General features: G+C 40.6%; 1 protein-coding gene across 1 annotated transcript in view; it reads right to left on the reverse strand.

The window, feature by feature from the left end:
• Window positions 1-25,166, reverse strand: part of LOC126428288 (glutamate-gated chloride channel) — a 444,803-nt gene that overhangs the window by 203,026 nt on the left and 216,611 nt on the right. The window contains exon 4 of the mRNA XM_050090205.1: window positions 15,764-15,838. Within this exon, the coding sequence (XP_049946162.1) occupies window positions 15,764-15,838 (75 nt within the window). The remainder of the gene's footprint in view (window positions 1-15,763; window positions 15,839-25,166) is intronic.

A 25,166-nucleotide genomic window follows, 5' to 3' on the forward strand; every position in this document is an offset into this window, starting at 1 on the left:
ACACAAAAAATGCATCAGCACAGTGTAAAATGATGTTCAATTATGCATCTCTTTTCACAACAAGGCACCATCATATATTGGGTATCCGAAGTCACACAACAATCGATTGCCTACTTTGTAACAATAAATTGTTCTCCATAAATATGCAGGTATTAGTCTCTTACACTTATGGTTTTGTCTTTAACTGCAATATTTAGATATAAACCAGCAGATATGCAAGTAAACAGTAAAAAATTGCATGAAGGAAAGAAAGTTGCAAGAAAAAGATGGAAAGAGGGAAAATACACTGTCAGCTCACAGTGCTACAACCACCACCACGAAGTGACATCACAATCAGTTTACATATGACACCTGATGTACACTTTTGAACTATTTATGTAACAGAACTGACAGGCTATCTGTATTCACAATAGAAGTCAGATCAATGCAAAGGAAGCAATTTATCAGGGCTGGAAAAGGGATGGTCGTAGCCCTCCAGGCTATGGAGGGAGGATTCAGTATTAACACGAGATGTGTGAATTTTTCACTCATCTCTGTGCTGAAATTGTAGCTTTACTGGATCTAAAGCCACACTGTGAATAACTGAAAAGAAATATGCATAGGTCAATAACCTAGTAATGTCAGAGCTGAAGATCAAATAAATGGAAAGACCAACTGACATGGAACGGAGGAATGACTCACAATTTTGAAAATCCAAGAAGGTGCTACATGTGTGTGATGCAACGGCTTAGTAAACACTACCATCTTTGGCCCTCCAGTGCAGATAGGTCATGTCTGTCCCACAAATAAAGATGTATTGACAAACAATATTGAAACTGCAGTGTGAATATGCAGGGTTTCAAGTACATGCAGATCACTGGAAGAGTGCAGTCAAAACTGTGAGGTTCTCTGCTGATCTCTGAATTCTCCATATCTCATCCAGACTGAACATTATGAAGAGCACCAAAGCCACTGTATCGGTTCAGAGAACCACTGATCACATATTCTTCAGCAGCTGTGGGAAGCAGTGCAGACAGTATGTCTCTAAAATCCTGTGTAGATGTATGACCATCTGACTTAAAGTTTATCTAAGTGTAGAGTGTTCTGCAAATACTGTGAATACCTACAGTCATGTAACAGAAAAGAATAGCTATAAAAAAAAAAAAGACTGTAGCAGATATATTCACAAGAAAGGAAACGAGGATGACAAATGGGTGATGGAAAATATACTCTCTGTCATGTGACATTCATATTTTCACTGAAGCCAAATCTTGAAAATAAGTGAATTTCTATGTGTTTACATAGACCTTCCTGCCATACTGACTGATGATACTCTTCTCAGGTATGCAGCTGGATAATGTTGTCATCTTGACACAAGTGTCAAGAGGACTACAATATCTAATTGCATACCCAAAAAGAGTACCATCCAGTGTATTTTTGTATCTGTAACTGCATGTGATGACAGCAGTATAGATGACAACAAATACCTGTTCCTGGACATTAGGCTAATTTCATGTGCATTTTGACCTATAAAACTATAGATGATATTAGCTTTATTGTTGCCTTTAAACAGACTTCCTACTACCTTGGAACTGCAAATGGCATCTAGTTTACAAACAGATGTTGACACACACACACACACACACACACACACACACACACACACACACACACACATATATATCCATCTGCACATTAACAGACACAAGCAGACATATGTAAAGGCAAAGAGTTTGGGCAGAGATGTCAGTCGAGGCGGAAGTACAGAGGCAACGATGTTGTTGAATGACAAGTGATGTACGAGGGGCAGCAACTTGAAATTAGTGGAGGTTGAGGCCTGGTGGATAACGGGAAGAGAGGATATATTGAAGGGCAAGTTCCCATCTTCGGTTAGTGGGAAGTATCCAGATAACCGGACGGTGTAACACTGTGCCGAGATGTGCTGGCCGTGCACCGAGGCATGTTTAGCCACAGGGTGATCCGGCTTATCTGGATACTTCCCACTGACACCAACCTATCAGAGCTCCGGAGATGGGAACTTGCCCTTCAATATATCCTCTCTTCCCGCTACCCACCAGGCCTCAACCTCCGCTAATTTCAAGTTGCCGCCGCTCATACTTCACCTGTCATTCGACAACATCTTTGCCTCTGTACTTCCGCCTCGACTGACATCTCTGCCCAAACCCTTTGCCTTTACATATGTCTGCTTGTGTCTGTATATGTGCGGATGGATATGTGTGTGTGTGTGAGTGTATAGCTGTCCCTTTTTCCCCCTAAGGTTTTCTGCTGCCAGGATTGGAATGACTCCTTACCCTCTCCCTTAAAGCCCACATCCTTTTGTCTCTCCCTCTCCTTGCCTCTTTCCTGAAGAAGCAACCGTGGGTTGCAAAAGCTCGAATTTTGTTAGTGTCTCTATCAACATACCAACACTTTCATTTGGTAAGTTACATCATTTCATCATCTTTGTTTTTAGATATATTTTTCCCACGTGGAATGTTTCCCTCTATTATGAAAGCAACAGCAGAAATGAAACTGCATTATTTGAGAGATTATATGAATGCATTACAATTATTAGAAAAATTGCAAAAGTTCTACCTTTTCCTGAGTCAGAATGATCCACAACTGCTGTAACTAGCCTACAATGTGTAGCACATGGATAGTGAGTTTACATGTGATCCATCAGAGGGGGGACAGGTCAGAGAGCCTTACAGCCATTGGAAGCACTTAGCATTGCACAGAAAATGAATTATAGTTTTATGTGGTGCAGTGGCCTGGTGCATGTTTTTCAATTACACGCCATTTAAGTGCCTTGCGTATTCCCGACCCACCCCAGTTACCCAAATGGGGAAAGGGGACCTTCAGTTTAATGTTGAAATCGGACCACCTGACTTTTCTGGCAGCTCAAATGATTCAAATGGCTCTAAGCACTATGGGACTCAACATCTGAGATCATCAGTCCCCTAGACTTATAACTACCTAAATCTAACTAACCTAAGGAGATCACACACATCCATGCATGAGGCAGGATTCGAACCTGCGACCGTAGCAGCAGCGCGGTTCCAGACTGAAGCGCCTAGAACTGCTTGGCCAGAGTGGCTGGCTTTCTGGCAGCTCCTCACATTGATTGACAGGTGGAGGCTACGTTAAAACTCAGACTGAAAAATCCGTGGTCCAACTGGGATTGAATCCCATGACATTTCGGTTTTCGACAGGTGCTTTACATTAGACCATCTGGCCTGAATGGAAAATGAATTGAATCATTTACATTGTGGAGAGGAGCATTGCCTTATTGAAGGACTATTTGCTTGACATTCTGAGTCTGCATTGGACTAAATCCTAGTTTCCCAATGTTGCACAGTTTTAAAGGCATTGTCCTTTGGTAAAATTTGACTCTACTAATTCACACTTTTATCTATGTTCTGCCAGAAGAACATTTGTTCCGGAGTCTAGATCTGTTGCCCTCAGTGTATTTCCATTTCACATTGTTGCCCCTATGACTAGAAATTCCCATATCAGCTAGCAAAACATTTTCCAGTTGGCATGTGATAAGTGGTGTTCACCCATCATTTTTCTTGTGTTATGAATTCTGCGTCTTCCAAAGCTGAATATATCTCATCTCAAGGTTAATATCCAAGTGTCTGCTTCTCACAGTGGCTGGGTGGTACATTAGGTCAGGCTCATACACTTGCTTGTTTCTTTCTAGTTGTCTAATATGAGTAATTGCAACAAGATGGTAGTCTCGTTACTATTTATAGTTTGTCACAATCTTTGCAGTTTAACTGAGTGCAACACGAACATGTTTTGTATGGCCTGGGTAACTTGGGTTTAGGCTGTACTTTAGTTTGAAAGATGCAATCACAATTTGGTTTTCTGAGATGCAACATGAAGAAGCATGATATGCAAAACATGCATTATGCAGCCAGAAGTGTAGAAACACCTACAGGCCCTCATTTCAAAGACATCAACCATGAAATTTATAGCTAGGATGTGTGTTTGTTGTTATTACATTGTTTAATCATTATGGAAGGCTTTCTATAGAGTTCAATTAAAGCAGAATTTACTTATTTTCTTTCTGGAAGTTGAAGAATAGTTGTTGTTGGGTTTTTGGTCAGTTTGATATGTAACATAACCAATGTTCTAGTTCATCCCAAAGACATATGACAGGCATCAGGTCATGGCTTGAAGGCACCATGTCATCAGTATCAACTAATTCTCTTCAGACCACAATGTAACAGTTGTTCATCATTATGATACTTAAGTAACACGTCTTGTGGTTTCGGACTGGTGCACGCCTCATGATCTGAGGCCAGTTCGTCAGCTTGCATATCAGTTTCACAGCTAATTTATGCAAGCTGCATTCCATTTTGACACTGAGATTTTTTTTACCAACAAAATTTGAGGTGTTCACCCTCGAACTACACATAGTAAGTAAGCATTCATTGGGTTGTGTGGACACTTCGTCATTAATACTGAACAATATGTGATCAAAAGTATGCAGACACCCACAAAAACATATGTTTTTCATATTAGGTGCATTGTACTGCCACCTACTGCCAGGTATTCCAAATCAGCAGCCTCAGTAGTCATTAGACATTATGAGAGAGCAGAATGGGCCACTCCGTGGAACTCACGGACTTCGAACATGGTCATGTGATTGGGTGTCACTTGTGTCATAAACTTGTGAGATTTTCACACTCCTAAACATTCCTAGGCCCACTGTTTCCAATGTGATAGTTAAGTGGAAATGTGAAGGGACACGTACAGCACAAAAGTGTACAGGCCAACCTCGTCTGCTGACTGACAGAGACCGATGACAGTTGAAGAGTGTCATAATGTGTAATAGGCAGACATCTATCCAGACCATCACACAGGAATTCCAAACTGCATCAGGATCCACTGAAAGTACTATGACAGTTAGGCAGAAGGTGAGAAAACTTGGATTTCATGGTCGAGCACCTGCTCATAAGCCACACGTCACACCGGTAAATGCCAAACAATGCCTCGCTTGGTGTAAGGAGTGTAAACATTGGACAATTAAACAGTGGAAAAATGTTATGTGGAGTGACGAATCACAGTACACAATGTGGTGACCTGATGGCAGGGAGTGGGTATGGAAAGTGCCCAGTGAACATCATCTGCCAGCAGGTGTAGTGCCGACAGTAAAATTCGGAGGTGGCGGTGTTATGGTGTTGCCACATTTTTCATGGAGGGGGCTTGCACCCCTTGTCATTTTGTATGATACTATCACAGCACAGGCCTACATTGAGGTTTTAATCACCTTCTTGCTTCCCACTGTTGAAGAGCAATTTGGGGATGGCGATTTCATCTTTCAACACGACCGAGCACCTGTTCACAATGCATGGCCTGTGGCGGAGTGGTTACACGACAATAACATCCCTGTAATGGACTGGCCGGCACAGAGTCCTGACCTGAATCCTATAAAACACCTTTGGGATGATTTGGAACCCCGACTTCATGCCAGGCCTCATTGACTGACATCGATACCTCTCCTCAGTGCAGCACTCTGTGAAGAATGTGCTGCCATTTTCCAAGAAACCTTCCAGCACCTGATTGAACATATGCCTGCAAGAGTGGAAGCTGTCATCAAGGCTAAGGGTGGGACAACACCATACTGAATTACAGCATTACTGATGGAGGGTGCCACAAACTTGTAAGTCATTTTTAGCCAGGTGTCCAGATACTTATGATCACACAGTGTACATTTGTGTAAGAGGTTCTCAAATATTGCCAGAGGTGATACTGTGTCACATGACATGGAGCCCACCAAGATGAAATTAGAAGTAATGTGAGTATATGAACCCACAATAATCACTGGGTGAACCCCTTCTTTTTATCCCTTTCTTCAGCACAACCGTGCTTGCACATGATTGGTCACCCATGTAAATGATGAGATGAGCATTATCCAAGTGCACTACATTAATGATTAGAAAACAATGGTTCCTGGTTACAGCACCAATTTAAAAACAACCACTTATCCTTCTGTGCTACAGCAGAACCTCGATTAACCATCACTTTGCAACCAGGGGGTGATCAAAATACTAAAAAGGCTGGATGATCAGAGAAGACAGAAATAAGTCATTTATAGAGTTCAAAGCAATGTAATAAATCAAAATTAAGTAAACAAAAGTAATTTCTAATAAAGACAAAGGAAAACAGAAAATTTGTAAAATGTGTTTTTATTGCAATTTCTTAAACCTTGACTTTGTGGCTGCATCGCACCAAGACTGCCATTTTCAACTGGTTCATTTCCAAGATGGAGAACTTCTATGTAACGAGGTTGAAACAGATAGTGCAACATTACAAAAGCGCTTAAATTTAATGACAACTATGGGTAAAAGTGTAATAAGTGTGCAGGAAACTATAATTGCTAATTAAAGTTTTCCTAAGGGATAGTTTTTTTGTAACTGAAAGACGTTTAGTTTTCATACACATCTCTCAAAAAACAAAGTCCACACTGAAGTATTACTTATGAGTGTTTAACATATTTATCAGTGAGGTTATTATTTGGTGTTTTGAAACACCATGCAATTATTATTCATCTTATTAAGCATGAGAAAAATGTTCATATTCCCTGGAGTCACACATATCTTTGATTTTTTAGGCAGCAACTTAAAAACGAATCTCAAATGTTGGGAAATAAAAACTTCATCACATGACAGGAATGGAAAAAAAACAAAAGATGGAAAAAGAATTTTACATAATGTAAATCTAACTATATCGCCTTTACATACAATTTTGAAGTGATTTGCGCTTTTCTTTCCCATAATTTTCTACTCATCTGGTCAGCCACGCATGTTAATGTTAACGATTCCAGGATGGAGATGTATGCTGGCTCCAGATTGAATCCACCTGGCAGATTATAAATGATGGATCAGTGTGCTGGCCAGCCTGGATGCAGTTTTTAGGCTGTTCCCCACATCCCACTAGATGAATACTGGGCTGATTCCCATATTCTGCCTCCGATACATGCTATGCAAACATTTCAAACACTTTCTGACTTCTCACACTTGCACACAGAATTTACTCTATATGCAGACAGACTGGGTACACTGCTTCTACAAGGGTAATCCCAAAAGTAAGGTCTCCTATTTTTTATAAGTACATAGACCTGTTTATTTCTACAATGGCTTACATCAGTTTACAGCTTGAACATTTAGCTAATTTTTGACATAATTACCATTTCTGTCGATGCATTTTTGTAGATGCTGTGGCAATTTTTGTTTGCACATGTCATACCAGCTCACCGCCATGCTGTTCAGAAAGGTATGAACCTCTTCTTTCACCTCGTCGACGGAGCTGAATCGCTTTCCGGCCAAATGTTCTTTTAACCTAGGGAACAGGTGATAGTCACTGGGCACCAAGTGAGGACTATAGGGTGGGTGGGTGATTGTGTTCCACTGAAATTGTTGCAGGAGAGCAACGGTTTGCCGAGTGTTGTGTGGGGGAGTGTTGTCATGGAGAATGTGTATGCCCTTCCTCAACATTCCTCTTCTCCGGTTCTGAATTGCCCGTTTGAGTTTTTTCAGAGTCTCACAGTACCTGTCAACATTAATTGTGGTCCCAGCGATTCAGCTCCGATGATGAGGTGAAAGAAGAGGTTCATAACTTTCTGAACAGCATGGCAACGAGCTGGTATGACATGGGCATACAAAAACTGCCACAGCTGCTACAAAAATGCATCGACAGAAATGGTGATTATGTCGAAAAACAGCTAAATATTCAAGCTGTAAACTGATGTAAACCGCTGTAGAAATAAACAGGTCTATGTACTTATAATATGCTGGGAATGTGACTAGGGGACTGATGCCTTTGCTGTTTTGTCTCCTTAAACACAGAATCGATATCAGTGTAATCTTTTATTCTCTTTCTATATTGACAAAGCAACTACTTTAACAAAGCTTTGGTACCCTTCTTCTCATTTTGCAGCTAGTTATTACTTGCTGCAGATACTACATTTAGCTTATTCTTATAACAGTTTAACACTTGATGAATAACTCAAATCTTCTAATCAGCCAGTATCAGGCTCCTTTTCTTGTTTATGGCTTCATTGTCCATTTATCTATTTACAAATATTTTTCACATGAAGTGGAAATGTGGACTTCTTTTCCTTACAACAATCATATAGCTGTAATACTCTCCTATACACAACAACATTGCCTGCTGACACTCGTTTTTATTTTTTTATTTATTTAAAAACAAATTTAACTCAATGTGACAAATTAGTTATTCCAAATGGCAATTCAAAATGAAAAGTACAAACATCTATAATTATTTGATGCATAGCAATACATCCATAAGAATTACAGAGAATGTAAAAGTAAGTTCAAAATTTCAAGCACTGTACAGAACAGTGAATAAGATGTTCACATACGTTTAAATCAACATCTTCCCAACAACTGGATGAGGCATACTGGACACGAGACATTGTGTTCTGTTCTTGATCACTTTGATCTTGGTACCCAACACCTATGGATTTCTTTTTGTGGGGTTACAGGAAAGATGCGTATGTGCTTACTTCGCCAGAAACAATTCCAGAACTCATGATATTCATTTCTTTAGGGTTTGGGCCACTGACTCTACACAATATATGGCATAAAATAGATTACTGCTTAGCTGTTGTCCAAGTGGCCTATGAGAGACTTATAGAACTCTCATAAAGTATGTAAAACATACTCCTTTTGAAGTATTGCTATGCAATAAATAGTTATAACCATTTCTAATTGCTCTATTCATTTTGAATTGCCCTGTACCGACAACTCAGCAGCCCCAATATCTACATCTACACAGATACACCACACTCCACTATACCGTGCATGATGGGGTGTGCCGTGTACCACCGCTATTCATTTCCTGTCCTCTTCCACTCGCAAATAGAGTGGGGGAAGAACGAGTGTCTATATGTCTCCCTATGACCACTAATTTTTTTGTGTCTTATGTTTGTGGTCCTTACACTTAATGTTTGTTGGCAGCAGTAGAATCATTCGGCAGTCAGCTTCAAATGCCGGTTCTCTAAGTTTTCTCAATAACATTCCTTGACAAGAACATCGTCTTCCCTCCAGGGATTCCCATTTAAGTTCCAGAAGCATCTCCGTGACACTTACTTGTTGTCCAAACCTACTGGTAACAAATCTAGCAGCCCATCTGTAAATTGCTTTAATGTTCTCCTCCAATCCAACCTGGTATGGATCCCAAACACTCAAGCAATATTCAAGAATAGGTCACATCAGCATTCTATGTATGGTCTCCTTTACAGATGAACAACACTTTCCTAAAATTCTCTCAATACACTGAAGTTGAACGTTCACTTTCCCTACCACAGTCCTCACATGCTTGTTCCATTTCATATTCCTCTGCAACGTTATATTCAGACATTTGAAAGACATGACTGTGTCACGCACTACACTCCTAATGCTATATCCGAACATCACAGGTTTGTTTTTCCTACTCATTCACAATGAGTTGCATTTTCCCCCATCCAGAGCTAGCTGCTATTCATCACACCAACAAAAGTGAGTGGCTGTTTCCTTCTACAGTCACTCAATTTTGACACCTTACCCTACACCATAGTATCATTAGCAAACACCACGGATTGCTGCCAGCCCCGTCCACCAAATCACTTACATATATAGTGAACGACAATGATCCTACCACACTTCCCTGGGTCATTCCTAATGATACCCTTCTCGCTGATGAACACTCACTGTCAAGGACAACATACTGCGTTCTATTGTGTAAGAAGTCTTTGAGCCACTTACAGATATGTGAACTTATTCCATACGCTCATACCTTCATTAACAGTGTGCAATGGGGGCCCATGTCAAATGCTTTCCGGAAATCTTGAAATATCGAATCTTCCTGTTGCCCATCATCTATAGCAGTATATCATGTGAGAAAAAGTCAAGCTCAGTTTCACATGAGCAATACTTTCTAAAACCATGCTTCTTCATGGACATAAGCTTCTCAGTCTCACGAAAATTTATTATATTCGAACTGAGAATATGTTCAAGGATTCTGCAGCAAACTGATGTGAGAGACATTGGTCTGTAATTTTGTGGATCTATTCTTTTGTCCTTCTTATATACAGGAGTCACCTGAGCTTTTTCCAGTCACCTGGGATTTTGTACTGGGTGAGAGATTCATGATAAATGAAAGCTACATAAGGGGCCAATGCCATAGACATTCAGTTGTTTTCCTATGCCAGGGAAGCTTATTACTATGTTGTCCATATGGGAGTCAGACTGATGGTCAAATGACAGTATATTTGAATGATTCTCCTGCTTGAATGATTTCTTGAATGCAAAATTTAAAACTTATGCTTTTGTTTTTCTGCCTTTCCACTGCCACAACAGACTGGTCAAGAAGGTACTGAATGAAAGCCTTAGAGGTTTTACATAGGACCAGAATTTTCTCAGGTTTCTGCCAGAGCTTTTGCTAAGATGTGACACTAGTAGTTGTTGTTTGCTTCATGTATAGATCTTTTCACAAACACACAAATCTCTACTAACCTTTGCTTCTCATCATTTGTGGGTTCTCTTTTGAATCAAGAGTGTAACAACATCTGCTTCCCCATCCTTTATCCACTTACTATGCACATAACTCTCCTGGCCACGATTTACAATCTGTCTGAACTTTGCCACCGAGCGAGGTGGCGCAGTGGTTAGCACACTGGACTCGCATTCGGGAGGACGACGGTTCAATCCCGCGTCCAGCCATCCCGATTTAGGTTTTCCGTGATTTCCCTAAATCGCTCAAGGCAAATACTGGGATGGTTCCTTTGAAAGGGCACGGCCAACTTCCTTCCCCATCCTTCCCTAATCCGATGAGACTGATGACCTCGCTGTTTGATCTCTTCTCCCAAACAACCCAACCCAACTGAACTTTGCCCATAATCCCTCAACGTCCATCTTACTGGAACTAAGTGACATCAAATTCACTCTCTATATGAGATGCTAACAATTGCTCATCTGCTCTATCTAGCAAAAACACTCTCGGTGCATTCTTGACTGATTTTTTAACTTTTATAACCACAGCTGCTATAGTGACATCATAATCTCTAATCCCCATTTCTATACTGAGACCATTGATAAGGTCCAACCTGTTTGTAACTATAACGTCTGAGAAATTTACACTGCATGCGGGCTCCCAAGTTAGCTACTCAAGACAGTTTTCAGAACCTATTCAAAACTATTTCACATGACTGTCTGTCTGCAGCCCCCACACTGAATGCTTAGACATCCCAGTCTATACTTCATGGGTTAAAGTCACCTGCAACTAGTATTGCATTATCTGGGTATTTACAGGCTTCTGAATGAGTCTAGAACTGTCACTGCAGAATCAGGTGGCCAGTAAAACATACAACAATTAACTTGGTTTCATCTACATTTGTTATATGCAACCAGATAACGTCACTGTCACACTCTGCTTCGATCTCAACAGAGACAATACGTTTGTCAACTGCAATGATCAATCTCCCTCCTATGGTCTCTGATCTGTCTTTCCAATATAGATTCTATGACTTGCTTAGTATCTCAGAGCTTTCCACTTCCAGTTTCAACCAGCTCTTAGGCCCAAGAATAACTCAAGCGTGAGGGGTTTCCTGGAGGGCAATAAATTTGGGAGTTTTGTGACTAATACTCTGACAGATTACTGACAAAATTTTGACATTTGAAGTGTCTTTACTCTGAACGCGGACTGACTTCCCTTGCTGCATATTGACTGTCAAGTGTTAGTAACAGTACCTCAAACTACTGTCTAGCCTGAAAAGTCCTCATTTTCAATCCACAAGTACTCTCCTACCTGAGTAGCTGCTTCCTTCGTGTAGTGCACCCCTGACCTATCAAGGGGGGACCTACAAATCCCAACCCAATAATGCAAGTCTAGAAATTTGCAGTAAAGGTGGTGGTCACAAAATTTGACAAAGCCTTTGGCTGATACCCTCCACTCAAGTTCAACCAAATGACCCAATCAACTATGAGAATAATGCTGCAAATTGTGAGCTCTGCTTGTACCCCATGTGCGGGACCAGCAGTCTTAACTTTGCCAGCCACCTGTACGAACTGAGGATGGCCTCAGAAATCACATGACAGGTGTTGTTGGAATGGACGTGAGCCACGACTTGCAGAAGACTGCACCCTACGCACTCGATAGCTACAGGCAGGGCTGCCTCCACATCTCAGATGGGGCCCCCCGGCAGACATACTGAGTGCACATTGGCTTTCTTTCCAGTCCTGAACACTATCTGTCTCAGGAGCTCCATAACATACCTAGTATTGGAGCTCCTGGTAACTAGTAACCCCCCACCCCCTGTGCCTGCTCAGACCCTGCTGAAGCAGTAGCCACATGTTCACCCGCAGGGTGAATGTGCAAGGCTATACGGCCAGTGTCCACATTGGCCCTTTGCCTCGAGCAACATGAAAGCATTACCACCCACCACTTACTCAGTGATGAGGGGAGATCCACCACATCAGGTAGACTAAAAGGTCCCTAAGCAGTAGAGATCATGTGCAAAACAAGCGACTCCTGAGGTGTCTCATGAGCCATACCAGATTCTCCACCACCACCACACCCCAAGGCAACAGCCTGAAGGTAACTGACCATATACCAAAGCACATTCAGCTGTTCGCGAACTGCTGTCAGCTCCTCTCATGTCCACACACAGCATGCACACATCCTAAACATCCTAGCAAGACTGGCTTACTATAACAGCAGACAGAATCCCAGGTATGAGACTTTCTAGCCTCTTAATGTGTCACCAATGGACGCTGATATGTTAATGAGCTATGTAGCTGGCTGTTCAGTGAGCAACTACTGCACTACAGACTGAATGAATTTACCCTTACAAAAATGTGAGATTAAACCTTTTAAACAGAAAAACACACACAAAATTTAAGAGATACACCACTTTCTTGGGAGACACCCAATTTCTAATTCCCGTGTAGTTTTTGTGTCTTTTGTCTGTTGATGTCTCTTCGTTTCAATATTTTATCTCATGCTTGTCTTTGTGTGCCACCATTCTTATTAGCCATTTTTGTGGGATAATCCCTCACCTAGTCATCTTCTCATTTGCCAAAACAGTAAAAATGGGAAAAATGTGGAAGAAAATTTCAGAATGAATAAACAGAATGGTACATATTTACCAAAAATGACTGAAAATAAAATAATACTAATGGAGACATTGCAAAAGAGCATCAGACACCAAGCTTTGGATTCTCTGGTTTCTGCTTTGAAAATGGACAATGTAGAAGGGAAGGAAGGATGGAAAGGTGATTTGGGTTTACATCCCATGAATGACAATATCATTAAAGCATGAGGTTGGTTTGATGAAAAGTTAGGAAGGAAAGAGACTGGGTTCTCCTCAGAGAAACTGTCTCAGCATCTGCATAAAGTTATTTAGGAAACTCAGATCTAGAATTCCACATCAGGAACTGAATACCAGTCCTGTTAAATGTGAGTCCAGTGTCATAGCTCTCGCATCACTTCAATTGGTGGCAGCAGAGGAGGAAGAGAAGAGATTCTGTGAAGGGGTGTATCTACCTCCAGCAAGTCACCATAAGGTCCACAGCAGAGGGCATGATGTTCCACTTCTAGTCATTCCCTTTTCTGTTCCAATCACAAAGGGTGCCAAGGAAAAATAACAGTCTGTATGCTTCTGTAAAACCCCCAATTTTTCTAATCTTACCTTCACTGACTTTACGTGTATGTTGGTGGCAGCAGGATTGTTCTGCAGTTAGTACCAATTGTCAGTTCTCTAAATTTTCTCAACATTTTGCAAAAAGAACTTCTTCCTTCCAAGAATTCCCAGTTTAGTTCAAGGAACACTTCTGTAATACTCTCATGTTGAACAAACCTACAGGTAACAAACCTAGCAGCATGCCTTGGAATTGCTTCAATGTCTGTCTTCAATCCGACTTGGTGGGGATCACAAACACTCAAGCATTACTCAAGAATGGGTCACACAAGTGTTCTGTATACAGACTCCTTTGTAGATGAGCTGTATTTTCCCAGAATTCTTCCAATAAACTAAAGTTGACCATTTGCCTTCATTACAACTGATCTTACATGGCTGTTTCATTTCATATCACTTTGCAACATTATGCCTCAACTGCATCAAGCAGCACACCACAAATATTGTATTTTAACATTAGAGAATCGCTTTTAGTACTCCCCTGCATCAACTTACATTTTTTTACAGATAAAGCACACTGCCACTCATCATACCGAACAGAAATCCCGTCAAAGAAAACATACATCTTTCTACAGTCACTCAGTCATGATCATCATCATCAGCAAACAATGAATGATTTCTGCCAATGCTATCTAACAGATTGACATATAAAAAGTGAAAAAAAATGTGGTGCTATCACATTTCCCTGGGGGCACTCCTGACAATACCTTTGCCTCTGATAAACACGTCATTCAAGAGGACATACTGGCTTCTACTATTTAAAAAGTCTTTGAGCCACTAACATATCTGAGAATCTATTCTTTGTGCTCAGGTATTCGTCTCTAGTGTGCCACTGTGTCAAATGCTTTCTGGAAACCCAGAAACATGATCATTGTCAGTCGCTCCTCTTACGGCAGAAAGATGGAACATTAGATGTTACAGGTAATTCAAATGATAAGAACAGTACTAGGAGGGTTTTAGACATGCAACGAGACAGGTGAATTATGTACTCCGTGCAAAGAGGTGGAACAGCTCAGTAGTTGTTCTCTGTCTGTTTCACACCACATGCTACAATTGTGTTCTCTCCTGGCACCTGGAAATGCTCATGCTTTCTCCACATGAGGACATCACTGCTGCTTCTGATACTTACGCAGAACAGGCTGCTGTAAATTTTCATGTAACGTTATTGTTTTTCCTTTATGTCACCCAAAATGATGACTAAAATTTTATTTAACTGGATCATATAACTGAAGCAGTAAGATAAAAATCAGTGTGTATGCCAAAGTGTTCACAACGGACATAAGTGACTGAATGATGGTACGGTTTATAACGTCAATTTGTTGTTTGCTGTGTTAGAGGCAGGTCCCTAATGCTTCATTAGTGTTAACAAACACCTCTTCTCCCCTCTTCCCGATTAATCTATTCCAAATGGTTTTGGCCATATCAACTCTGATTTATGCAGTGCTCTGTATAAAACTTATCCTCTCTTCCTCCTCTTCCTCTCTTCTGATCTCCAATCGCACCTTCCCCTACTCTCACTTACACCATTAAATTCATAATATTTCCTGGTTGCAGCTTCATTTACTTTGTACTTATTTTTCCTCTCTCTTCCCTGAAAAGAAACATTAGCAATCCACTACTACGACTAATTTTTGTCTGTATCTGTGACATATGAAATGGCTGTCACATACACATTTCCAAACAAAACTACATGGTTAACAATATGAATTTTCCTTTTTGACAAACACACATAAAGAGGAAAGGATGATTCTCAAATAATTTTTATCTGTCTCACTTGCATTATCCATCATTAATACTGTATCTGTCAGTCTTACACATCCATACATTATTCTACTCAATTATTCTTTATGTCTATGTACAGACTGCCATGATAGAGATCCATGCAATTAACAGGAGAATAAGGAAAGAACACACACAGGCTGGCAACAAATTCTGGTTCCATAGAAGAAACAAAAATTGGCTGTGCAACAATAATTCAGTAAAACAAAACAGCAGCAAGAGAGCATGGAGACAGAGAAAGAAGAGACAAAAAGAGTGAGTAAAGGACAGTGACAGAGAGAAATAAAGGCGGCGACGGACCACTGTGCTGCGTGGGGGACGTGCCGGCGACCCGCGGGTCCGAAGGCTTCCTCATCCCGCAGCAGAAGTCCGCATCTGAAACAGAGCAACAGCTTCCGTCGGTGGGAAACTGCTTCAGTGCTTTCCCATCTGCCGATGCCCATCTCTGGTACCACATGTATGTGATCTTAAAACTCATTTTGTGAACCGTGGGAAAAGACTTAATTACTTGCAGTTCAACACATAATCCTTTGTTACATAAAAGAGAGACAGAAAGTCTCAACTAACTTCAATATCAGTGCAAGCTAGACTGCAGAATGACAGTATCATTCAAACTTTAATCAAAACATTCACACTGAAACTTTACTAATGCTCTGTAAAAGATACAAAGCTCACAACTATGCAGACAGTTTATGTGCCTCAGAAAAAAGAAAAAGACAATAATTGTGGATTGCTTTAGAGCATTCTCAGCTTTTTTCTAAATCACAAAATTTCTGCCGTTTGATGGTAATGATGTTTATCATACCCATTATTATGATTTTGGCTCTGGAGCCATTTTTAAGTGCAGCACATCTCTCATCAAGTCACACAGAAATCTGCATGTACATCACTGTCAAATGCTATATTTCTGTTATGTCTCTTCCATGCATGCACAGTCATTCACACTACAGCACTTCGCTTTGTTGACATTACTATGGGATGGTTTTGAAAATAGGCACTTCACAGGAGTAACCCTTATTGCCCTTAGTGCAGCATATGACAGTTATCAACACTGTTGCAGAATTGTGGGTTTCTTGTTGATTTTAAAGGGTAACAAAGTAAGCCGATAATCTAGAAAAACCGTCGCCTTCAAGGAGGGTGCTAACTCCGCTGCTGTTTAATATTTATGAAAGTGACCAGCCATTTCCTTACAACACAAGAAGTTTTATCTATGCTTTCCAAAGCAAAACATTTAAAGAGACGGATGTTACTCTTGATGGTGCTCTATAAGAACTAAGCATATACTAAGAGACTAGCCACCCAAAGCACACTCCCTCAAAAATCTGTTGGATGGGTTGTTTTGGGGGAAGAGACCAAACAGCGAGGTCATTGGTCTCATCGGGTTAGGGAAGGATGGGGAAGGAAGTCGGCTGTGCCCTTTCAAAGGAACCACCTGGCATTTGCCTGGAGAGTTTTAGGGATATCACAGAAAACCTAAATCAGGATAGCCGGATGTGGGATTGAACCGTGGTCAAAAATCTGTATTTCAATCTTACTATCTTACTATCTTGACACAGGGACATTGTTCAAACTTTCAGCCGCTACCATCAGACAAAAAAAATGTGAAGATATACATCTGTAGTGGTTGCCCATGGCTAACAACACCAGCTGATGACCAGTAGCTACAATTCAGCCACAGAGGAATGCAGCAGAACTGTGCTCTGCCTTTTTGGGCAGAAGTAGAGGACAGTGTTGATCAAAACAGTACACAACCATCTCCACTTCATCAATTTGGCCTTTAAGCATCCCTTCAGAACTACAGCACAAATTTATGGGACCACTGCGCAGGAAGGAAGCATCAAGGAAACACACAGCATGGAACCTGAATCAGTGCAACTGCTTCTGTTCACTGACAAGTGCAGGGTTCTTCTGACATCTGATGATTATTGTAGAAGTGTGGAGGAAAATAATTTCTGTGTCAGGTAAACAGTCCATTGGGTTCAGCTAGAAGGAGGGAGATGAGTCAGTCATGTTTTGGGGCAGTATCATGTTTTAATGTTAGGTACATCTCATTGATATTGAGGGTATTTGAGGTCTGTGCAAAATTGGGATTGCACAGGCTTGTGCAGTTGTGTCTTGACCACAATGTGGGTAGCATGCTAAACACTATTCAATCATTGTCACTAAAGTTAAAAGCTTCTGGATTGTAAGGCCACATCACATTTCCTTCTAAAATAACCAACGTTTCAACCCCTCTGCTGGGATCTTCTTCAGGATGTTTCGGTGTCCACTGTGTTGGTATGTTCTAGCAATAGTGGACACCAAAACAATCCTGAAGAAGATTCCAACAGAGGGGTCGAAACACTGATATTTTAGAAGGAAATATGATGAGGCCTAACAACCCAGAAGATTTTAAATTTACTATTCGATCATGTTACAATGCATGGATCAGAGCACAGTACTGTGTGTTACCCAGTGACAGATTCTGATCTCTTAGAGGTACAAAGGTGTGCTCTTTTGAACAGATTGCCTTTATTTTGGTTACTGTGTTGTTTTTAATTTACAGTGAAGTTTTTTTTTAGTTCTTGAAATTAAGTCCACACATGATCACAAATATGTGGAACAAATTTATTTTTTTAAAGGTTGCTTATACGGAATGTTTGACACTGATTCCATCACAGAGTGGTGGTCAATGGCGCCTAGAGTTACTGAAAGCCAACACTGGCTTATTCCCCATGGTAACAGTCTCAAGAAGAATAGAGAGAACTTATTTCTAAATCCAAGTGAAATGCATAAAATACATGTGAGTTCCATAAGAAATACAAGAGCCATTCAATAAGTAATACAACACATTTTTTCCTCAGCCAATTTCAACGGAAAAAATGTAGAATTTGTTGTGGAACATCATGGAATAGTCCTGCTTCAGTCCCTACAATTTCACAAAGTTCTGACAGGTACCGGCGCTATATGTAGCCTTCGAAATGGTGTCTGTAGTGAAGATGCATTCTGAGCAGAGAGCTGTCACCTGAGTTTCTTTTGGTGGAAAGACAAAGCACTGCCGATATTTATCAGTGCTAACAGAATGTCTATGGTGACCCAGCAGTGAAAGAAAGCACAATGAGTTGTTAGTTAAGGTGTCTGTCATACCAGCTGCACACAACTGTCTCTCCTGCAATGTCGGAATGTACAAACACTTTCATTCGAGATGATTGACAGATTACAATAAAAACTCCTCATTGCTGAGCAATGGTAAAAATTGCTCTTTTAAAAATCACGCCGCAGCACGTAGTGTGAAGCAGTCGCCCTCCATTTCTGGTGCTGGCGCCGCTGTGGCAATCGCAGCTTTGGTGTCTCCCTCTGGTGGTAAAGGGGGAAGGTAGGCTGTTCACATGCATTTAAGGGGCGCTATGAGCTCGCTAGGGGGCGAGTCTGGTCAGTTGGTCAGCTGGGTCCGCCAGTCTGCTCGAGTTGTTCAGGGCAATGGTCATTGGCAGTTGGATCGATCGGTTGGTCGGTCGCGCACAGGGACACAAGATGACTTATCAGTCTTGAGCGTCAGCGCATGTGAGTTCACCATGTCAGTCCAGTGGGCCGCTCCGTATAGCGAGGGGTAGTGGCTTCGCGGTCAACACGAGAGCAACAGCTGGGTCCGCCAGTCTGCTCGAGTTGTTCAGGGCAATGGTCATTGGCAGTTGGATCGATCGGTTGGTCGGTCGCGCACAGGGACACAAGATGACTTATCCGTCTTGAGCGTCAGCGCATGTGAGTTCACCACGTCAGTCCAGTGGGCCGCTCCGTATAGCGAGGGGTAGTGGCTTCGCGGTCCACACGAGAGCAACAGGAGTCAACCCGCGACATTGGACTGGCTGGCGCGAGCTGCGACACCGTGAGATGGGAGATGGGCGCGCCTTCATGCGTCTGTTGAAGCGGCTGGCAGCAGACTGTCAGGAGAGCATTTTGGGTGTGCCGCGCCAGGTCTTCGCCAGACATTGCACTTTATTAAAGGTTAAGTTATTTGTGATGTGTTGTTTCATTTACTTGTTAAATTCTACTTGTGTCCTTGGTCAGTCTCTCATCCCCAGCTTGCTTGTCTGTCCCTCGTCCGCATTTGTTAGGCAGTTACTGTCTGTCTGTTTGTCTGTCTGTTGGTCTGCCGTACGTTAATAGCTGCCTCTGTCATGTTGTCGGATTCGGTGTTAATGAATTTATTGCTTAAGGTGTAAAGGCCAAATTCCTGAAATATGTTTTTATCTTGCCTATCATCTTCAGAGGTGGCATATGTGTAATATAGAGCGTGTTTGTACATTTTATGTAAGACTGCATTTCATGGGTTTTTATTTAAATGGTCATTTTGGTATATGAAGTTGCCACTCTTCCACTGTAAGAGTTTTCTTTTTAAAACAAGTTGCACTTTCAGTGGCAAGCAATTTTTTTAATGTGTGTGTTTTGTACCATTTCCATCCCTCCTATGGGGTGCATAGTTTATGTGTTTGTGTGAGTTGTTAACATTTTTAGTTTAAAGTAATCTGGTGTGTTGCAGATTTGCACCAGTGTAGTCTTTCAGAGGTTGTTGTGAGCGGTCATAACTACGGCCGTGTTAAAAGGGAGCGGCAAGGTTCACAGCCCGAAAGCTCATACTATAAAAAAAAATTGTTATTTCTGCCTCTCAATAAATTGTAACTTGATATTTACAGGGCGCTTTCTGATTATAATTTTAAATCTGTTTTAAAAAGGGGCTTTTAGGAGTAAAATTTCCATTCATTGAAAAAAATTTTTTTTTAAATTTGTGTCATCAGTTACCCATTGGCAACTACTTCCACGCTCACATATTGTGATTAAATGTGTTAATGTTCTTGATGAATCGCTAGTAAATAAAGTAAATTCTTAAGAAAAGGTTTTGAAAATAAATTGATGGTTCAATTGCACAACTGGACATTTCTCTTGGTAATGCTAACATGCTCAGCCACAAGTTGGAGTACTCAAAGGTGTGTGCCCGATGGGTTCATCACCGTCTTACAGAAGACCATAAAGAGCAATGAAGGACCATCTGTGCCTAATTGCTTGTGCATTATGACGATCGTGACAGTTTTTCACCAAACATTGACACAGGCGATGAAACACGGGTTTATCACTTCGAACCGGAAACAAATCGGCGCTCCGTGTAATGGTGCCACAAAACCCCTCCTCGGCAGAAAAAGTTCATATCCACACCCTCAGCCAGTAAATTCATGGCAGAGGTCTTCTGAGACTCTGAAGGGGTTGTTCTGTTTGATGTTCTCCCTCATGGTGCAATGATCAACTCTGATAAGCACTGTGACACCCTCACAAAACTGAAGAAATGATTTCAGTGTGTTCGTTTTCACAAAAATGCAAACAAATTTCCCTTTCTCCATAACAACCTCACAAAAGTTTGCACATCCGAGAGGAACCTATAAGATTTCATTAGTTTATTCTCCCTCATCAACCCTACGGCCTGGATCTCGCACCTTGCGACTTATATCTGTTTGGCCCAGTGAAGGATACACTCCGTGGGTAGCAGTACATGGATGATGTGGAGGTTATTGATGCAGCAGGATGTAAAATGAGTGAAGAATAATACGGCATATTCGAATCCTGAATAAAACCAACCTACTGTCAGAAAAGAATGTGTTGCATTACTTATTGAAAACCCTCATATTCTACTTACCATGACAGCAACAAAATGCCCCCCTGGTTTAGAGAAGAAGGGAACTGCAACTTCACATAATAATAAATGCTAACTCAACCACACTATATAAGTGAGTTTTGCTGGATGAAGACTGGGAAGCAGTAAATCAGAAATTTATTTCTTTCCCAGAGCAATTCTTATAATGCTATAAATCAGTTTCCTTAGAAAATTAATGAGGAAAAATTACAGTGGAAGTTGAGAAAAATGATGACTAACAACTAGGATTACAGTATCTTGTGTCACAATGAAATAATTTTATTTAACACATGGGGCAAACTCTAAATTAAGTCTTACTGCCACAGTGCAGCAAAATTACACAATTTATAGTGTCATAATAAAAGCAAATACCATGCACTATGCATGAAAAATTCTAAATTCCAAGAATGGAGCAAAGGCTTTTTGGAGCTTTCTTGGGCAAGAAGCAAATAATCTCAATGAGGTAAATAATTAACTCACTGGTGACAGTAGCAGTGAGACAGATGATGATAAACTGGCCACTTAATGAATTCTTCCTAACAGTAGGAGAAAACACAGAGTGAAATTTGGGGCATAAAGAGCAACTCTATGGACACACATTAAATACCCAACCAACAGACATCAGCTTTTTACTATGATTTTATTTGACGTACAATGTCAAAATCTTGTGCTGACTTGGTACAAACTCTCGTTATCAGCTGATGAGTTAAGATGTATTTCCTGAAAGGGTGAAGTATACAGTTCTTTAAGTGATCCATCTATTTCCTTCACATATTATTACAATTTTTGAGAAAATAGCTTAGGCCTATAGTGAAACATTGAACCACCTCTCTGACTGTAACTTTTTAAAAACAGCTCATGTGTGCTTCTGTAAAGGCAGAGAAAACAATATATTATTTCACAAACTCAGTTGTGATGAACTAAACAAGAAAAATTACCCAGTTGGCATTTTCTGTAATCTTACCAAAGCCTTTGTTTGAGTAAATCACAAAATTCAACTAGGGAAATGAAAATGGTATGGTGTTAAATGTGTTGCCCTTGCACAGATGGAGTAATTATGATGGTGCACACAGTCAGAATGTGAAATTTTCCTGTTCTGACATCAGTATGCTGTTGTTATTTGGTGATAGATGCTGATTTCTTCTGAAGCAACTGTTGATGTAAAGGATAAAGAAGGTTAAAGCTTTCCATAAGAAACACAATGGCTATCAAGAAGAAAGACAATGCACCGCTTATGAAGTTGTTTCATCAGAGTGGCATCAACAGCAGCTCTGCATTGCAAGAACATCACTGACAGAAGCATTTGTGAAGAATACCCATGTCAATAAATGGGCTACAAAATATAAGAATTTTGAAGAAATTGTTGAATTAGGTCATGTGGCCAGGAGAGGGAGGCGGTTCATTGACCTGGTAGTTGTCGATGAAGTTGCTGTAGTTATAGCTGACCATGGAGAACATAGCTCATGTTCTGCAGACAGTGCTTGATTTGTGTCATGGAAATTGTGTCTGCCATGGTCAACAGTTCAAAAGATTTTGCGGTGCATCTTACAGTGTTATTCCTACAACAGGATGCAACAGAATATGGGCCTGGTAACAGGAATGAGAGAGGAGAAAAAGTAATTGAGTTCTGCAATAAATTTCAGATAGTAATAGTGAATACTCTGTTCAAGACTCACAAGAACAGGAGGTACACTTGGAAAAGGTCAGGAAGTACAGTAAGATTTCAGTTAGATTACATCATGGTCAGGAAGAGATTCTGAAATCAGATATTGGATTGTAACATACACCCAGGGGCAGATACAGACTCAGATCACAATTTAGTGACGATGAAAAGTAAGCTGAAGTATAAAAGACTACCAAGGAAGAATCATTGCACAAAGAAAAGGGGGGTATGGAAGCACTAAGGAAAAAAGAGATACATCTGAAGTCTTGATGCTACAGATACTGCAATAGATCAATAGGCAGTTGCTTTGATAAGGAATGGACATCCCTAAAAAGGGCAATCACAGAAGTTGGAGAGAAAACACAAGCACTAGGAACGTAACTGCGAAGAAACCAAAAAATGTGAAGAATTCATAAAACAAATGGGAGTCAGAAGGACCGATTCAGCATACAGAAAAATCAAAACAACCTTCGGTGAAATTAAAAGTGAGGGCAGTAATATTGAGAGTGCAATGGGAATTCTACTATTAAATGTAGATGTGAGAGTAAATAGGTGAAAGGAGTACACTGAAGGCCTCTATGAGGGATGACTTGTTTGATGACATGGTACAAGAAGAAGCAGAAATTGACAGGGAAGGGAGAGGGGATCCAGTATTACAATCAGAATTTGATAGAGCTTTGGATGACTGAAGTTCGCATAAGACAGATGGGACAGATAAAATTCCTTTGCATTTCTAAACTCATTGGGGTGTGTATAATGCATGAGACTGGCAATATACCATAATACTTTTGGACATCATCCACACAATTCTGAGGACTGCAATGGCTGGCAAGTGTGAATTATTGCACAATCAGCTTAACAGTTCATGCATTCGGAAGTTGCTGACAAGAATCTTATACAGAAGAATCAAAAAGAAACTAAGGGTCTGTTAGATGACACTCAATTTGGCTTTTGGAAAAGTAAAAGCACCAGAGAGGCAACTCTAATGATGCAGTTGTTGATGGAAGCAAGACTGAAGAAAAATCAAGACACATTCATAGGATTTGTCATCCTGAAATAAGCATTTGACAATGTAAAATGGTGTAAGATGTTCAATATTCTAAGAAAAACAGGGGTCAGCTATAGGGAAAGATTTGTAATAAACAATATGAACAAGAAACAAGTGGGAACAATATGGGTGGGAGACCAAGAACAAAGTGCTCAAAAAAGGGTGTAAGACAGGGATGGAGTCTTTTGTCCCTATTGTTCAGTCTATACATTGAAGAAGCAATTATGGATATAAAAGAACGTTTCAAAAATGGGATTAAAATTCAAGGTGAAAGAATATCAATTATAAGATTTGCTGATGCACTGCTATGCTTAGTGAAAGTGAAGAAGAATTATGGGATCTGTTAAATCGAATGAACAGCCTAATGAGTACAGAAAATTGTTGAGAGTAAACTGAAGAAAGATGAAAGCAATGAAAAGTAACAGGTATGAGAAGAGCGGCAAACTTAACATCAAATTTGGCGACCGTGAAGTAGATCAAGTTAAGGAATTCTGCTACCTTGGCAGCTAAATAATGCATTATGGACAGAGCAAGAAGGATACAAAAAGCAGACCAGCACAGGTAAAAATGACATTACTAACCAAGATAAGTCTGCAAGTATCAAATTCAGACCTTAATTTGAGTAAGAAATTTCTGAGAATGTACGTTTGGAGTACAGCTCTGTATGGTAGTGAAACATGCACTGCAGCCAAACTGAAATGGAAGACAGTAGAAGTATCTGAGATGTGATGCAACAGAAGAATGCCAAAAATCAGATAAGGAGGTTCTCCACACAATAGACAAGGAAAAGAACTTATGGAAAACACTGACAAGAAGAATGTACACGATGATAGGGCACCATTTAAGACATCAGGGAATAACTTCCACGGTACTAGAGGGAGCTGTAGAGGGTGAAAACTGTAGAGCAAAACAGAGATAGGAATATATCCAGCAAATAATTGAGGATGTAAATTGCAAGTGCTAGTCTGAGATGAAAAGGTTGGGACAGGAGAGGAAATCTCAGCACACAGCATCAAATAGCCAGAAGACCAATGACTATACGGGATTCAGAATGTGCATCAGATGAAGCTCCAAGACAGGCTATAAAGCTGTAACTTTGTCCTTCATTTTTGGCATACTTAGAAATAGATGAGAGGTAGCAAGGGAATATTGTTTGGATGGATGAGGCACATTTTACTCTGCATAGTGCCATGACTGCACAGAACTGTCATGTATGAGGTTCTACTCTGCCACATGTTGTGCACGCACATCAATGAACCCAGCTTATGTGACTGTGTGGTATGGTTTCACAAGATCCTTCATTCTTGGTCCATTTTTCTTTGAGGATACG

The sequence above is a fragment of the Schistocerca serialis genome, chromosome 12, assembly GCF_023864345.2.
Source record: "Schistocerca serialis cubense isolate TAMUIC-IGC-003099 chromosome 12, iqSchSeri2.2, whole genome shotgun sequence".
Taxonomy (NCBI): Eukaryota; Metazoa; Arthropoda; class Insecta; order Orthoptera; family Acrididae; genus Schistocerca; species Schistocerca serialis.